General features: G+C 38.8%; 1 protein-coding gene across 1 annotated transcript in view; it reads left to right on the top strand.

Annotated features, from left to right (window-relative positions):
• LOC143028399 (sushi, von Willebrand factor type A, EGF and pentraxin domain-containing protein 1-like) overlaps nucleotides 1-18,110 on the top strand; it is a 161,421-nt gene that overhangs the window by 68,761 nt on the left and 74,550 nt on the right. Inside the window, exons 25-29 of the mRNA XM_076190411.1 lie at nucleotides 3,907-4,105; nucleotides 7,267-7,424; nucleotides 11,324-11,412; nucleotides 12,810-12,919; nucleotides 17,365-17,537. Coding sequence (XP_076046526.1) covers nucleotides 3,907-4,105; nucleotides 7,267-7,424; nucleotides 11,324-11,412; nucleotides 12,810-12,919; nucleotides 17,365-17,537 — 729 coding nt within the window. The remainder of the gene's footprint in view (nucleotides 1-3,906; nucleotides 4,106-7,266; nucleotides 7,425-11,323; nucleotides 11,413-12,809; nucleotides 12,920-17,364; nucleotides 17,538-18,110) is intronic.

Raw genomic sequence — 18,110 nt, 5'->3', positions numbered from 1 at the left:
GTGGTGGATGGAAGAGTGGTTGATATGGCATAAATGGACTATATCCAAGAAAAAAGTAGTAAGAATTCTGGATGTCTTTGTTTTTAGGGGAGAGAGTGGGGGAATATCAGATAATTCTTTGGTAGAAGGTAAGATGATAGTGGAGGATAGGTGGAGAAAGAGGAGAAGGGCAAAAGGTAGAGATATGCTTAGCATACATACATACATCTACCAAAGGCTTTTTCCCCCTTACAAAGGAGGTAGCCAAAAAACAAAGGCATAAAAACCACTCAGACTCATTCCATCCCAAACACACTCCACCCCCTTCCCTCCATCTTATCTTAGCACCTCATGGATGATGGGTCATCCCTGTATCTTGCCCACTGCCCTGGGTCAGAAGCAGTGTTGCAAGACACAGCACATCCACAACATGGTTGCTTCATTAAATTGGCAACTCCTCCTCTCCATTCCTTCATGCAGAAAAGGAGAAGATGGAGAGAAATCCCTTTGGGTTGCATCAATTTATTTCTAATACATACTTCCTCACCCCCCCCCATCCACCACCCACTCACCCTCATACATCCCAGCATCATCCATACACAACCATCCTCCATTCACCCCTGTCATCTGTCCTCTCCCATCCCTCCTCAACAGACATTCCCCTCTTTCCCAGTGCACCTTTTCCCCCATCCATCCATCTCATCCTAGGTCACCCCTTATGTTCACTTCTTCCACCTCTGCCTTCCACACCTCTTTTACTAGTCTTCTCTCATTCTTTCCATGTGTCCAAACCATCCCAATACTCTTTCATCAACCATATCTCCCAGCTCCCTTTTCACACCCGCTCTCCTCCTCACCTCCTCATTTCTCACTCTATCCAACCTAGTTACCCTTACCATACTTCTCAGGCACCTCATTTCAAACACATTCAAACTCCTCTCTTCCTCTGTTATGTTCCATATTTCTGACCCATACAGTGTTGTTGGCACAATCACTCCTTCATACATTCTCCTCTTAGCATCCATTCCCAAATGTTTATTTCTCATTACACTTTTTAATCCCCCAAGGCATTTACTTGCTTTTGTCAATCTACATTCTACCTCCACCTCCACTCCTCCCTTTCCTGCCACATTTACACCCAAGTATCTAAAACTATCCACTTCCTCCAGTGTCTCCCTTAATACTCACTTCTAGTCTGCTGCCACTTTCTCCCCTTGTACATCTCATCACATTTATCTTCAACTTTCTCCTTTCGCACACCTTCCCAAACTCTGTCACTAACTTCCTTAATCCCTCCTCTGATCATGCTACAAGCGCAGTGTCATCAGCAAACAACAACTGGCTTATCTCCCACTTTTCTCCATTTTCTTTAACCATCTCCAATCCCTGACCCACTACCCTTGCATTTACCTCTCACACCACCCCATCCATGTATAAATTGAACAGCCAGGGCAACATAATACATCCCTGACAAAGTCCCACCTTGACTTCAAACCACTCACCTTCTCCATTTCTAATCTTAACACAGGCTGTACTACTCTTGTGAAAGCTCTTGAATGCTCTTAAAGGCTTTCCTCCTATCCCATATATCTGCCATACCTTCCACAGTGTCTTTCTGTCTACCCTGTTATAAGCCTCTTCCAGATCCATAAAAGCCCAAAAAACATCCTTACCTTTCTCACATATCTGTCTTACCACCAATTACTCCCTCTGTTCCTCTCCTAATCCTTTCAATCAAGACCTTCCCATAAGCCTTTCCAACTACACTTAACAAGCTGATCCCTCTGAAACTACTACACTCACACTTGTCCCCTTTTCCCTTGTAAAGTGGAACTATACAGGCATTCCTCCTGTCCCCTGGGATTCTACCCTCTCTTAAAGAAACATTAAATAGTCTCACCAACCAGTCCACCATCACTGTACCTCCTTTTTTCAGACATTCTGCATGATATCCATCCAACCCAGGTGCCTTACCTGCTCTCATCATCTTAACAACTGCCTTCACTTCATCCTTCCTTATTTCTCCTCCATTTTCCTCACTCATCACTGTCATTTTCTTAGTGCTTCTCACTGTAACTACCTTTCCCTCCCTGTCCTCCTTCACATTTATCAACTTCCTAAAATACTCTGCCATCTTCCTCTTATTGCCTTCTCTTCCTTTATCATCTCTTCATTTGCACCTTTTACCTTTTCTCCAATTGATTTGCCTCCTCTTCCTCTTAATTTCTTTTTCAAAATATTTTTATTGCTTTCAAAATATTTTTTATTGCTTTCAAAATGTTCTGTCATACTCTTACCCCATTTCAAATCTGCTCTCCTCTTTGCCTCCTTTATCTTATGCTTTACTTCTCTTTTCTTTGTACCTCTCATATGATTCCCTTGTCCTATTTTGTAACCAATCTGTGAATGCTCACTTCTTGTCTTCTACAACCTTCTTTGCTTCCTTGTCCCACTACTCACTACCTTTCTTTCTCTTTTCTCCTGTTCTCCTTGTTCCACACACCATCTTTGCACACCTTGTGACTCCCTCCTTGAACAATCCTCATTCCTCCTCCACTCCTAGTTCTGCTCTATCCATCACTCCCTCCCACTCCTCTCTCAGCTTGTTCTTGTATTCCTTTTCTTTCTCATTTAAGTAGTTCACTCTAAACACCTTCCTGCCTTCTGTCCTTTTCCTCTTTCTCCATCTATCCTCCACTCTCAACTTACCCGCCATCAAAGAATTATCTGATATTCCTCCACTCTCTCCCCTAACAACATGTACATCCTACTGTTCTCCTGGTTATGACTATATAGTCCATTAATACTCTATCTACCACCCTTCCATCCACCACCCTCTCCCATGTGTACTTATGCTTTATTTTCTTCCAAAACACTGTATTTGCTATCATCAACTCTTTTTTGAGACACATCTCCACCATCAACTCTCCACTATGATTTTTTCCTGGAACTCCACACTTCCCAACCCATCTATTGGTTTATTTCCTACCCTAGTATTAAGGTCTCCCAATGCCACTACATTGACATTTCTCCCTAATCCCTCTATGCACTCATTCAAATCTGTCCAAAAACCCTCCCTTTCCTCTACACTCTTATTACCACCAGACTCATATGCACTTACAAAAACCCATATCTCCCTGCTTAAATGAGGAGGAAAAGAACAGGAGTACAAGGAGAAACTGAGAGAAGTGTGGGAGGTGGTGAAGGATAGAGTAGAGGTAGGAGTGGAGAAGGAATGGAGGTATTTCAAAAAAGGCACGGACATATGAGGGTTTATATGAGTTTTTTCATCATCTCTTCATCCAAATAATGGAGCACCACTTTAATCTTCTGCTGATAGTGTGTATGTCTGGATGTACAAACATGTGGCAAAACATGATGTACAATCTGAGAGTATGACACAGTGCATGCCGAAAGATGAGGCAGGCTAGAGTAAGATGTTAGCGGAGGTGAAGTCGCATGACAAGTAGACCAGGTGTGCTTCACCTATAACAGCCCAACATCTTCAACCATGGGTTGACTGAGTGTCACTCAACTGTCTTGCATTTTATGACCTAATATGTTTATAAGATAAGACAAGTGTGCAATAATTTTGGAAAATGCTGTAATTTGGAAAATTAGCTCATCGAGATAAATAATTGTTTGATGGCCTTAAATGGTTCATTATACCTGAAATTTAATAAAGAGAAGTTTGTAATACATGGTGTTTACTGTATATGTATAAAATAGAATGATGACTGATCCTTAGTGTGTACATATTTGGAATATGGGATTTTCAGCCTTTAACCTTAGTTATATCAGTATATCTTGAGGCAGCAGTTATTATTATTTCAAAAAGTGCAATACCACATAACACATGACAACTTTGACAATACTTTTCCATTATACTCCAAATATATGAAAAATTAATTTTTACTCATTTTTTAGGTGAGGTTTGTGATATGCAGGTGGATGAGTGTGAGCCAAACCCATGTTTGAATGGTGCTACCTGTCTTGATGCCCTCAATGACTACACCTGTGTCTGTGCACCAGGGTACACAGGGCGCCAGTGTGAAACACAGATCAATGAGTGTGATTCATCACCATGTGTTAAAGGTGTCTGTGTGGACCAAATTGATGCCTTTAGGTAAGACTCTTCTTCTTACTATAGACCATTACATATACTTCTTACTATACCCACTTCTCCTAACTGTTGGCAGGTGCTTATAAAAACACTAGACATGCTGTCATTGTTACACATTTATTAGTCGATGGGTGCATACAGGAGGGCATGTGCTGTGCACGGGAAGGCTAAACAGAATCTGTTGGCATGGATGTTGATAGGGCGAGGGTCTCACCTCATAGGGCAAAGACGTTGACATGTTTAATCTAGGTTGTTTGCAACTCTACTTAGCAGCTCTGCACTCTGGACGTAGTATGCTTTTGAATGTTTACACTCATTATCCTACTAGGTGCTTGTTTGAGTAGTTACTTGTGTCTATATAGCACCATGGCCATGCTTGGTGTGCATGACCTCTTCTATAGCTGGCTATCTGAAAGAGCTGTTGTTTGAGAGGTTTTGCAGCTGATTAGATCATCACTGAGTTGTGCTATACTGAAGTGTGCTATGTTACACTGCACTGTACACTATGCCACAGCTATCAAAGGACTGAAAAGAAAGAGGGGACTTAATTAGGTTCAGATCACTGAAGTGGGTGAATAGAATTGACAATTTTTTTTTTTTTTTCACCTGAGATAGGAGGGCATCATGAGGTCATAGAATTAAGTTGATAAAATCGTATGTGAAGGATGTAAAAAAAAAAAAAAAATACAGTTTTTCATATGGATTTAATTTGATCCATGATGTGTGGTTCTGGTCTGTTGGGGCACCCCATATAAATCCTAAAGTATCAGCTGCATGTTACATAGCCACAATAACATGCAGCCACTACCCCAGACAGGGAGTAACATAATACAGTTGCATAAGATAGTGTTAATCAACAAATGAACCTACATTGGAACCCATTTTATTTTCCAAATGAGCCTACAAACAAGTGAACACACTTTCATTGAAAAAAAATCACTCACACAGCTTTTTTTTATATTTTCAGCATTGTAATGTTTTGCCTTTCTTTTTTCTCTTAGCATAGCCTACAAACAAACAAACACACTTTTAATGAAAAAAGAAGTCACTTACATACAACTTTTTTTTCTACATTTTCTATTTTATAATTTTCTGCATTTTCTTTATTTCTCTTAACCTAAACTACACTTATTCTGAGTCAAAGGAGTAAACCAAGGGCTGGGACACTGCCTCAACAGTTGATCTTGAAGTGCTGGTTCCAGAGGCATCATCTTTTCCATTGCTTGTGGGGGGAGGATCGAGGTTGCTGGGCAAGGGGCAGAAGTAGGAGCCAAGATCTTCCTGCATGCTGCATGCTCAAACAACTTCCGATATCTGTCTGCTTTCAGGATTTGTCCTTTTTGGTAAGAAAGGTGTTCACCAAAATGTGGATAGCCATCACCTCAGAAGCACTGTAGTGACCACTGTCCTCCACAGAGGAAATAAACTTAGCTAGATCTTCATGAGCCTCCTTCCATGTCACTCTCTCCTCCTCCTCCTCTGTCAGATTCTTGCTCAGGTGGTGTTGGGGAAAAAGCCCTTAGTATATAGATAGAATAGAATAGATAGTCATGCATTTATATATTAATTAGCATTAGTTTGATACTTAAATACCATGAAAATATTACCATGTATGTATACTAACACTATGAAGCATGACAGTAGTATTTAGTTATAATATTAGATGGGAAAAAGTCATGGGAAACTATTCACATGTTTTGCAAATGTGCAGACATCTGTGCCTCATATCCTTTGTGAATATGAAGAGTGCATTATTTGAATATATATATATATATATATATATATATATATATATATATATATATATATATATATATATATATATATATATATATATATATATATCTTCTTCTTTTCCTGTTGATGTTTCCCATTTTCATATGGGGTTGCCGTTCCTCACTAGTCGTTTCCACCTGTTTCAGTCCATCACCTGCTCCTCCTCCAGATGTTTCTCCTTAAGGTCCTCTCTCAGTCTGTCCTTCCAACGCAGCTTGGGTCTCCCTTGCCTGCATCTCCCCTGTACCTCCATCTCCATCACTCTCCTTCCCATGTAGTCTTCATCTCTTCTCTTCACATGGCCAAACCAATGTAATCTCCTTTCCTGCACTTTCACCGACGCCTCCACTACTTTCACAGTACTGCGAATCCTATCGTTCTTTATCCTATCCAACCTCGTCACCCCACACATCCACCTCAACAGCCTCATTTCTGCGACGTCCAGCTTCCTTTCTTGTACCTTTTTCAGTGCCCATGTCTCTGCTCTGTACAACAATGCTGGTCTCACAACTGTCTTGTACACCTTTCCTTTTACTCTGGCACTTATCTTTTTGTCACATAGCACACCTGATACTCTCCACCAATTGTTCCATGCCAACTTGATCCTGTAGTCAACCTCTTTTTCAAGATCTCCATCCTTCGCTACATAAGATCCGAGGTATTTGAAGGCCTCCACCTTCGGCAGTTTGTGGTCCTGCATGAAAAGGTCGCCTTCCTGAGTCACATTGCACTCCAGGTACTCCGTTTTCTGTCTGCTCACCTTCAGCCCATAGTCCTCTAATAAGCCTCTCCACAGCTCCAACCGCTCCTGTAGTTCTTCGCGACTCTCTGATACCAACACTATGTCATCTGCAAAGAGCATACTCCATGGTGCCTCTTTTGTCACCTCCTCCACCAACACATCAATGAGGAGGTTAAACAAATAGGGGCTAAGAGCTGACCCCTGGTGAAGCCCAGCTCCCACTGAGAAAGCCTCTGTGGTACCAGCTGCACTTCTCACTCTTGTCCTGGCATCCCTGTACATGTCTTGAGTCATCCTGACATACTTCTCTTTCACTCCCTTCGACCTCATACTCCGCCACACCTCACTTCTCGGGACTCGATCATAAGCTTTTTCCAGGTCAATAAATGTCAAGTACAGTCCTCTTTGCTTTCCTATGTACTTTTCCATCACCTGTCTCAACGCGAATATTGCATATATATATATATATATATATATATATATATATATATATATATATATTTATATATATATATATATATATATATATATATATATATATATATGTATATATATGTTATTTGCATGTTTGAAAAAAAAAATTATGTTAACTTTTGAACTTTTCCTTTTAACAAAGTTATTTTAATGTTCTCCTCTCCTGTCATAGATGTGTATGTCCTGAAGGCTACACAGGTGACATATGTGATGTGAATATCAATGAATGTGAACCAGACCCTTGTAGTAATGGTGGTACCTGTCAGGACTGGATTAATGGTTTTTCATGCACATGTGCTCCAGGATATACTGGCAAAGGATGTGAAATAGGTAATTATAACAAAAATTGTTTAGTAAAATTTCAAACAAGAGAAATCCAATACAGTGAGTCCTCCTTATATGGTAATTCTTTATCCGGTAAATTCACAGTTACAGTATTTGGTCATTACTACCCTCGATTCTATTTATGGTAAGAAAAATTCACAGATATGGTATCCACTAGATATTTTGAAGAAGAAAGAGCAGGGAGAAGGTACATCTGCCATATCCTATTAATACATGTTATAATGAGTTCGGTATACGGTAATTTAAATTTGCGGTAAGGTTTTCAGGAACGCATATGTACTGTATAACGAGGACTTACTCTAGTGTATTGGTATAGAGAGTATGTATTTACCTAGTTGTATTTTACGGGAAGGGGAGCTATGCTCGTGGTGTCCCGTCTTCATATCTCATTTTATCTAAACTGTTTTTAAATTCATGTATTGTTTTTGCACACACCACTTTCTCATCTAACTTGTTCCAAATGTCTATTACTCTGTGAGGAAAGGTGTTCTTTTTCAGATCTCTTCTATAGCTGTCTTTCTTGATTTTCTTTCCATATCCTCTTGTATTTCTGTCATCCCATTTTATCAGATCCTCTCTGTCAATAGTTTCTATGCCTTTCATGATTCTGTAAATAGTTATCAAATCTCCTCTCTCTCTTCTTTGCTCTAATGTCTGTAGCTCAAGTTTTGCTAGTGGTATAAAATACCATGTGAATTAAGTTAGTCAACAGAGATATCCTTATACATACATATACCAGAGGCTTTTTCCCCCTTACAAGGGAGGTAATGAGTCTTAATTCAAAAGTTATGTCTGATAAACAGATTAGTATATTGAAATAAACACCACATAAGGATGGTGCCTTTCTTAATATGACATTTTGCTTATTACAGCTATTTCAAGTACTTAAAAAAACTGTAACAAGTGAAATGTCATACTGATAAAGGCTCTGTCCTCATGTGGTGTTTATTTCAATAGACTTGTTGGCAACTCCCACTTTCATACAAGCAGATTAGTGCCTATGATGACTGGCATTTGATTTTAGATTGATATCTTTTTCATTCTAGTCTTTCCAGAGTTGCCCTCAGCAGCCATTTTATTTCAATTGTTCTTGAGGGGGAGCTTTTTGCTGCACTTTGAAATATATTGATAAAAATGTAGTACAGTAAAATTTTAAATCTCTGGAATTCAGCTTTACAAAATGCTCAAGTAACCAAACCAATCAGATCAGGAAACAAATTGCAAAAATATATAGAAAATACAGAGAAACTCAAGCAGACAATTTGAATCATTTGTAACTATTACAAATAACAAATATAAGTATTGTTGTAATTTGTATTAAGTGTAGTTGGGAAGGCCTATGGGAGGATCTTGATTGAGAGGATTAGGAGAGAAACAGAGGGAGTAATTGGTGAGGAACAGTGTGGATTTAGGACGGGTAGAGGTTGTGTAGATCAGATTTTTGTGGTAAGACAAATATGTGAGAAAGCTATAGGAAAGGGGAAGGACTTTTTTTGGCTTTTATGGATTTGGAAAGGGCTTACAACAGGGTAGACAGGAAGGCACTGTGGGAGGTTTTGCAGATATACGGGATAGGAGGAAGGCTTCTAGGAGCTGTCAAGAGTTTTTACAAGAGTAGTAGAGCATGTGTCAGAATTAGAAATGGAGAGAGTGAGTGGTTCAAAGTAAAGGTGGGACTTTGTCAGGGATGCATTATGTCGCCCTGGCTGTTCAATTTGTACATGGATGGGGTGGTGCGAGAGGTAAATGCAAGGGTGGTGGGTCAAGGATTGGAGAAGGGTAAAGAAAATGGAGAAAAGTGGGAGGTGAGCCAGCTGTTGTTTGCGGACGACACTGCGCTTGTGGCAGGATTAGGGGAGGGATTGAGGAAGTTGGTGATAGAGTTTGGGAAAGTGTGTGAAAGAAAAAAGTTGAAGATAAATGTGGGTAAAAGTAAGGTGATGAGATGTACAAGGGGTGAAAGTGGCAGCAGACTGGAAGTGAGCATAAGGGGAGAGCGACTGGAGGAAGTGGATGGTTTCAGATACTTGGGTGCAAATGTGGCAGGAAAGGGTGGAGTGGAGATGGAAGTAGAATGTAGATTGAGAGAAGCGAGCAAATGCTTTGGTGGATTAAAAAATGTAATGAGGAATAGACATTTGGGAATGGATGCTAAGAGGAGACATCACTGTATGGGGCAGAAACATGGAACATAAGAGGAAGAGAGAAGGAGTTTGAATGTGTTTGAGATGAGGTGTCTGAGAAGTATGATGGAGGTTACTAGGCTGGATAGAGTGAGAAATGAGGAGGTGAGGAGGAGAACAGGGGTGGAAAGGGAGCTGGGAGATAGGGTTGATGAAAGAATGTTAGGATGGTTTGGACACATGGAAAGAATGAGTGAAGAAAGACTAGTAAAAGAGGTATGGAAGGCAGATGTGGAGGGAGTAAACATGAGGGGATGTCCTAGGATGAGATGGATGGATGGGGTGAAGGGGGCTTTGGGGAAGAGGGGAATGTCTGTTGAGGAAGGATGGGAGAGGACAGAAGATAAGGGTGAATGAAGAATGGTTGTATATGGATGATGTTGTGATGCATGAGGTGGAATGGGTGGGGGGATGGGGGGGTGAGGTAGTATGTGTGAGCAAAATTTGATGCAGCCCGAAGGGATTTCTCCCCGTCTTCTCCTTTTATACATGGGGGGACGGAGAGTGGGGTCGCCGATTTAATGAAGCGGCCTTGCTGTGGATGTGCTGTGACTTGCGACACTGCCTCTGACCCAGGGCAGTGGACAAGGTGCAGGGATGACCTGTCATCCAGGAGGTGCTAAGATAAGACGGAGGGTGGAGGAGAGTGGAGTGTATTTAGGGATGAAATGGGTGGGAATGTTTTCATGCCTTTTTCTTTTTGGCTACCTCCCTTGAAAGGGCAAAAAGGCCTTGGTATATGTATGTATGTATGTAATTTGTATTTACCAGCATATAAACAAGTCTATTAACATTGTAGTACACATGTGTATTGATCCTGTCCAGCAACATAATTTCCTTCCCCTACCCCTCTTCTGCCAAATGTGGCTGAATAACATCTTTTTTAGAATATACAAGGTATTACTAGTAATTTATTTTGCTGTTTTAGCAAGGAATGGGGGAGCAAAAGTGTTACTGCACAGGACCACTAAGTATGCATACTACAAGGATGATATAGTAGTAGCTAGCAGCATGAGCTATGCACTGCTGTTGTTTTTTTTTTTAAATCAGAGGCTAGCAGTCATTTGATAGGTTTCATTTGTTTTGGCAGCCAGTCTATCAGTCTATAAATCCATATCATATTTCATACAGTATAAAAGTCAATTAATATAAAAAACCAGTAAGTTTATGTGCAATATATGAATGCTTTGTTGTTTGTGGACTTACAATAGACAGGTAATATTTATAATAACGGTTGTAATTATCACAAATAGAATAAGATAAGATATCAGTTTACTGTAAATATTGAACAGTATTTCTTTGCGATCTTGAACAGATATCTATAGACCATGGCCTTTTCCCCCCTTACAAGAGGTAGCCAAGTCAAATGTCAATTACCCACTCCCACCCATTCTACTCCTGTCCACCAGCCTTTCCTCCCTTTTATCTCAGCTCCTCATGGATGAACAAATGTAATTTCTTTATATCTTATGCACCTTAATTTTTTTATTTAAAGAAATATCAAGTAACCAGAAAATCACATTTTCCAGACTGCTTTAGATCCCAAGCAATTTGGACAATTGAAATTTTTACTGTATCTTCTACTTTGAGTAAACTCTCTAGTGGATAAAAATGAATAAATGTCTAGTGAAATCTCTTTAATATCATTGTGTGTTTCCATATTTACCATTAACGCAATGTTTTCATGAATCTTCACACTAGAGATGGCAACAGACTTTGTTATGGAATTTTCGTCATCTAGCACCATCAACTATGCCATCTTGGAAACACTGCCAAGGGTTTTATCAGAGGTAAGATGTTTTACTTTTAGTAATATGCATGTACAGGAAGTCTCATTGGATGAAGGCTAATGTACTAATGAATAAAGGCAAGGCAGAAATTACAAACATGAGGATTATGACTGAGACTGTTCCTAAAAGATATTTTGCAGTAGTTTTTGTCCACCCATATACCAGGGCATGGAATGATATAGGGTATAGTGATGCTGACAGATACTACAAACCAACTAAAGAAATCAATCCTACACAACAATAAGATAATCCTGATGAGGGATTTCATCAGTAAAGAAATTGATTGAGAAGAGTAGGAGGTAGCTGGAAGTGAGAACTCATGGGGAAACAAATCATGACCCCCTTACTATATTTACTTAGTTGTATTTTGTGTGTATACTTATCCTACAAGAAGGCAAGACATAAGAGGATCTAGGAGATTTCCAATCAAAATACAAAAATTTGGGTCATTAATGTGTGGGGTTGTAGTACAAATGAGAGTAAAAGGGAAGAGATAGGCAATATATTTTTGAAAAGAAAAATGGATGTATTAGTGTTAAGTGAAGCTAAGTTGAAAGGGATGGGTGATTTTGAGTTTCGGAATGTGGTGGGGAGTGTTGTGAATGAGGAGGGGGTGAGGGAGGGAAGGGTTAACTCTGCTGGTAAGTGATAAGATGGGAAAGTGCAGCATAGTGGATTGGAGGGGAGTATCTTCAAGGTTAATGTGGGTGAAAGATAAATGGGGACGGGAAATGTGTGCTTTTTTGTCAGCACATATGGACTTGGTAATGAGAAGAGTGTAGAGGAAAGGGAGTATTTTTTGATAGATTTAAGTGAGTGCTTAAGAGAGTTTTGAGAGGAATGATAATGTAGTAGTATTGGGAGATCTCAATACTAGAGTAGGGGATTGTCATGAACTAGCCTTTCTGTTTGAGTTTATGCATCAAATCTAAGATCATGATCCGATTAGTTCCTGCAATCCAAAGGCCATCTTATCCACCACCCTTGTTTTCCTCTCATCTTTGCTCCTTTTGGACAAATGTCATCCATGTCAGTTGAAAATAATTCTTTAAATTTCGTAATGTAAATAAAAATTTCCTAACTGACCATGTAATATGGTATATCTTTAAGTAGATTAGTGGTTTTTCAATAAGAGGAATTTTTATAAACTAATTTTCATTCATAGAGCAGAATATTGAAGTTGTTCTAGTAGAATTGAATTCAAGAGAGAGGGACTGGACTTTTGAGTGTGATTAGGTATTCATGTGGTTTCTGTTTGACAATGAAATGTATCTGATTCACATTATGCAGTATATATTATTCTTGTATGATCATATAAGTTATAATATGATTGCCTAGTTATTGAATTCTTGTACATTATTTCCTTTAGATTTACAGTGAATATTATGTTCACACAGATCACATTGTGTTTCTGGATGCGCTCATCAGATCGTGACAATTATGGTACACCCTTCAGCTATGCTACTACAGAGTATGATAATGCACTGACACTCACAGACTACAGTGGGTATGTATATACAATTTAGTTGAGTACATTGCCTTTGTATTTTTAGTTTATGTAAGTTTGTGCCATTATTGTGCTTATCATACTTACCATTAAGGAGAATTTTATGATGTATAAAGTAAGGGAGGGGTAATTTTGAATTTGGGAGTGTAGTGGAGAGGGTGTCAGAAGTGAGGAGAGAAAAGGAAGGGAAGGGGTGGTGTAATTAATCATATTCAGACCCATCTTGACTAAACATGCTCTCGATATTACTAGGTCTGGTTGAGAAATTTCTGGCATATCTGAAGAAATAGGGTGGATTACTTTTAATTTTTCCAATAGCAACATTCTCATTGTTCTTAGGTTCAATGATTCTCCGAGATTTGATGATTTCTTCATCTAACTTTATTTTTTTATTCAAGTTTAACTTTAGCATTTCCTGTACATCCAGGAAATTATTTAATCAGCTTGGTTTGCTTGTGCATAAGGAATTTTTCTTTTCCTGTGAAAAGTGTTAAATTCTCTCTTGGGAACAAACTCTGTGCAGATACAGCTAATTAGATTCCAAAAAAGGGTAAAGTTAATTTCTGGATCTGTCTTGTTTAGTATTTCTTGCCAATAGATCTGACTGTTTTTAATTTTTCTTTTTTATTTATTCTACTTGAACTATACTAATATCTATTGAGCCCTGAAACATGTTAAATTGCATAGATAAGACATGTTTTACAAAGCTTGGTAACATGCAAAAATAGTTGAAATTTATACATTACTGGATTAAGAAAAAATATAAACCATACTGAAGGCAAACTTTCATTTTCTGGATTGAATTTTATCTACCGTATTTTTCGGACTATAGCCCGCACCGTTATATGACCCGCACCCCCTTACACCTTAGTGAAAATCCACACAAGACCCGCACCGCTGTATGACCCGCAGTCATATGGCGTGCGCGGCAGTGTAGATCTGACGATGTATACTACCCATGCATGGGTGGCCACAGGCACAGCTCACGGCGGTTGTTGTTACGGCCGGCCGTTGACGTGGTGATCAAAGTAATTTCAAAGCTGAGGCTTTTTCTAAATTTTCTGTTTCATCAATGCTTATGTGATTTATAAAAAAAAAAAAGATATATGTTTTCCGATATTAGCAGGTTTCTTGGTGATATCTTGCTTTTCAGGATTCATCACAATTTGGTTTCTGAAGCTGCCACTAGATGTAGTGGTAGCTTCGATGAAAGAGGGGTGATCTCGAAAGTGTGCAACTGATCTTACGATGCCTTTGGGATGGGTCGAAGACGCGGCATTGCGATTCATGATCATGATACTAGTATTCCTCCAGTCCTATTTATTTCTGATTGTGATGAAGATGAAGAATAACCAACAAATTACATTTCAATATATTTTATTGCACTTATATATATATATATTACAAAGAACCTTAATAAATTTGTGTAAATAATGCCATAAAACCCTGTTTGGTTGTTTACCGGTAATTAATCAATTGGTTTATAAATGCCATACAAACACTGGTAATTAATTTTTAAACCAAACAATTTCCAATGGTTAGTTTTCAATAGAATAGAACAATAATAGAGCACATTACTGAACTGTTATGAACAGAGTCAATGGAGCACATCGTTATTAGAATAAAACACAGTCAGTGATCACAGACGACAGTCAATGTTTATGAAGGCGTATCATCGCTCACGAAGCCATCGAATTCCTCATCCTCTGTATCGTCATGGAAGAGGTTGTGGTATAAATCGGCCAATTCTGATGCAGTGACCTCATCCGTTTCCATTTCGATTTCGGATTCGTCCGATTCCTTTTCCGAGTCGTAGCATGCATCGAACATTGCAGGATGGCACATTTCTGATTTACGGAAACCGTTCTGAATAGTCGATTCTTTAATTTTCTTCCATGCTTGAACGACCCACATGTAATGCACAAATTTAGCATTAAATTAAGGAATCAGGTACAGTTTGTAATTTGTAATTGCGAAAATGGGCGCCACTTGTTTTTGTTTGATCGCGACACACGATGTTGGTGTTGGTACCGGTCACTTGTATTGTGTTCATGCTGTTTAGTTAAGCCTGTTTTATTTGTGATAATGCCTTTACTAATAACAAGAGCATGTAAAGCGGGTAAGACAAATCCTACCTTCTCTTTGTCGTTTGTCTCGATAGTACGCGCTGTATTATGACTTTAATCAACTTTCATACGACGAATCCGGTCGGTCCCCCCACAAATCCCAGATACGAGAGGGCACCCAGCTAAACTAATCGTTCATTTTTTTTTTCTTTTATTGACTGCGTAAGAGGGCAATTTCTAACCAGAATCCACAGATGACCCGCACCTTTATATCACCCGCACCCCCGAATTTTGGCCCCTTTCTGAGGCAAAAAGCCGTGGGTCATACACCGAAAAATACGGTATATAAAGATCTACAATGAATATCAGTTGGAATCAGTGTGTTTCCTAATAGTGACCATTGCCCAGCCTTAATGGGTGGAATCAGACAGACTTTTATTTAACTAGTTGTTTACCTAGATGTATTTTGTGGGAAGGGGAGCTATGCTCGTGGTGTCCCACCTTTGTATCTCGCAGTGTCTAGTTTGCTTTTAAACTCATGAATGGATTTTGCGCATACTATTTCATTATCCAGTTTGTTCCAAGTGTCCACTACTCTATATGGAAAACTGTTTTTCTTCAGTTCTCTTCTGTAGCTATGTTTTTATATTTTCTTTCCATGTCCTCTTGTGTTTCTCTTGTCCCAGTTTAGTAAGTCCTCTCTACCGAATATCTCTGTGCCTTTCATGATTCTTTAGATGGTCAGTAGGTCACCTCTCTCTCTTTTTTGCTCAAGCGTCGGTAACTCCAGTTTAGCCAATCTCTCCTCATATGATAGGTTTGCAAGTGCAGGTGCCATTTTTGTTGCTGCTCTCTGGGTTCTTTCTATTTTCCTGATATTCTTTTTGGTACTGGGTGACCACAATGTCGCTGTATACTCTAGTCTAGGCCTTATCAATGTAGCTAATTGCATTTCTTTGTTTTAGATTTAAATATATCATTTAAGTAATAACATAAATCAGATAAGATGCTGGTCTCTGTTGGGTAAAAAAAAAAAAGAACAACATGAGCAGGGTACAAACTCACTATCAGTTAGACAGAGAAAGAAATTACTTAGAAAGATGAAATCACTACCGAGTGATAGACCCTAAGGCTAGAGATGACAAAGGACTCGTTTTATCATTTGCTCTGAAGTTTTCATAGGAGGAAAGGGGGCATATAAATATACAAACACAAACCACAATAAAACAATCATACAGTCAGGCAAAATTCCACCACCTCTTTATTAGCATAGCTATTGTACATCAGACTTACTATATATACTGTTGGTGAGCACTGGCGGATCCAGGGGGGGGAGGCTGAAGGGGCTGAAGTCCCCCCCCAAATTTTTGCCTTTAACATCCCATTGTCAGAATACTGTTTGCTCGATTTTTTTTAAACCGACCCTCCTTTTAATATATATCTAACATATTTTGGATTTAATTGACACTGTCCGAAGGCTGAACCAGACCTGTAAGTATTCATATGACAGCATCATGGTGGTGTTGGAGCGCAATTGGCTTTCGACAGTTTCAGTTAGATAGAGCATCGTACAATGGCATTACGATGGCAATGAATGCTGATTGGTTGAGGTGATCTTGTACGATGCTGTAGCGCAACACTGGGAAAGAGGGATGGAAAAGATTGAAGTGGCAATTTTATTTTTTGCCATACTTGTATTCTACTTTTCAGGAAGAGCCATGTATGTGTGCGTGTATAAGGTTTTTTACCATTGCAATCTAATTTATTGACCATTTTCTCAATATACCTTTGCAAATAGCTTCAAAATGCTTCTAAAATTTTTTACATTTCAAATCCCCCAGCTGATTTGGGTCGCTTCCCACTCACTCATACATAGTTTAGCCCCCCCCCCCCCCCATTCTTTTCTGGATCTGCTACTATTGGTGAGCTTATATCAGCAAAAAGAGAATGTGTCATGTGTTCTGACAGATATATCTTTATATTCTTTATGTTTATTCATTTTCCATGACTTATCCATTGAAGCACAGATTTTTTTTTCACTATAAAATGATACATATTTATTTTGTTTACAATTACTTATTCAGTTATATTGTCATATTTTCATAAGAATGTGTACTAAAAATCCGAAATTAAAGGAATGTTTATGCCAATTTAATGGAAGTTACCCATTAATGATTTTCATAGCTAACTTATAAGTTAATCCATTCATAAATGACTTAACTTTGTTGATTAACAATGAACTGTTTAACAGACTGGTACCCAACTCTGCTTCCCACATTCATGTGTCACCTATTTTTGATTGATATGTATATTTACACTTCAGATCTTACTTCTTACTGCTGAGTACCTCTGTGATAATTGTTCTACACTTGTCCACAGCTTTGTTTTCTATGTGAATGGAGACAAACGAATCACAGATGTTCGTGTCAATGATGGCCAGTGGCACATGATTTGCGGGACCTGGATGAGTGTTAATGGTTCCTGGGCAGTCTTCATGGATGGTGTGCCCATGGACAGCGGAGTTGGATTAGCCGCTGGCACTTTCATAGAAGGTAATCAGCTTACAGCAATCCCTTGTTATTTGTAGGGGGTTGTGTTTCTAATATCCCCACGAATGGCCAAATCCACAAATACTCTCTTATATAGATATATTACATGAATATGCTGATATTTTTTTCTTTTTATTTTTATCCTTATTATTAGCATTGTTATTATATTGCTATTAACATTAACATTATTACTGTAACATTATTTAAGATGTAGTATACTAAAGGAAAAACCAAAGACACCAAAATAAACTTTATTTTCACCACATCTAGAGTCAATCACAAATGCAATGTTGATGTGTTGATATCTAATTGTCAACACTTTTCTGGCTCTCTCGGACATTTTGCCATCTTATCTATTAATGTTTGTGTTTGCTGAGGCTGAACTACATCCGGGAGCCATGCCAAGAGTGCATGAGCAGATGGTATCAGCTCAGGGGCATATCTGAATGTGATTCTTTGCTCCCCTCATTTTTCTTCAAAAAGTTGCACTCTTTTGTGAAGACCAATTGGAAACCTTCATTCTTCATTTCTGCCTGAGCTGAAGCTTCTTCAAAAGCCTCACCATCTACTATTAAC

Source organism: Oratosquilla oratoria, chromosome 9, assembly GCF_046742065.1.
Source record: "Oratosquilla oratoria isolate Oo_2021 chromosome 9, ASM4674206v1, whole genome shotgun sequence".
Classification (NCBI taxonomy): domain Eukaryota; kingdom Metazoa; phylum Arthropoda; class Malacostraca; order Stomatopoda; family Squillidae; genus Oratosquilla; species Oratosquilla oratoria.
Note: the sequence above shows the minus strand (reverse complement) of the source record. Positions and strands in the feature narration are given on the sequence as shown.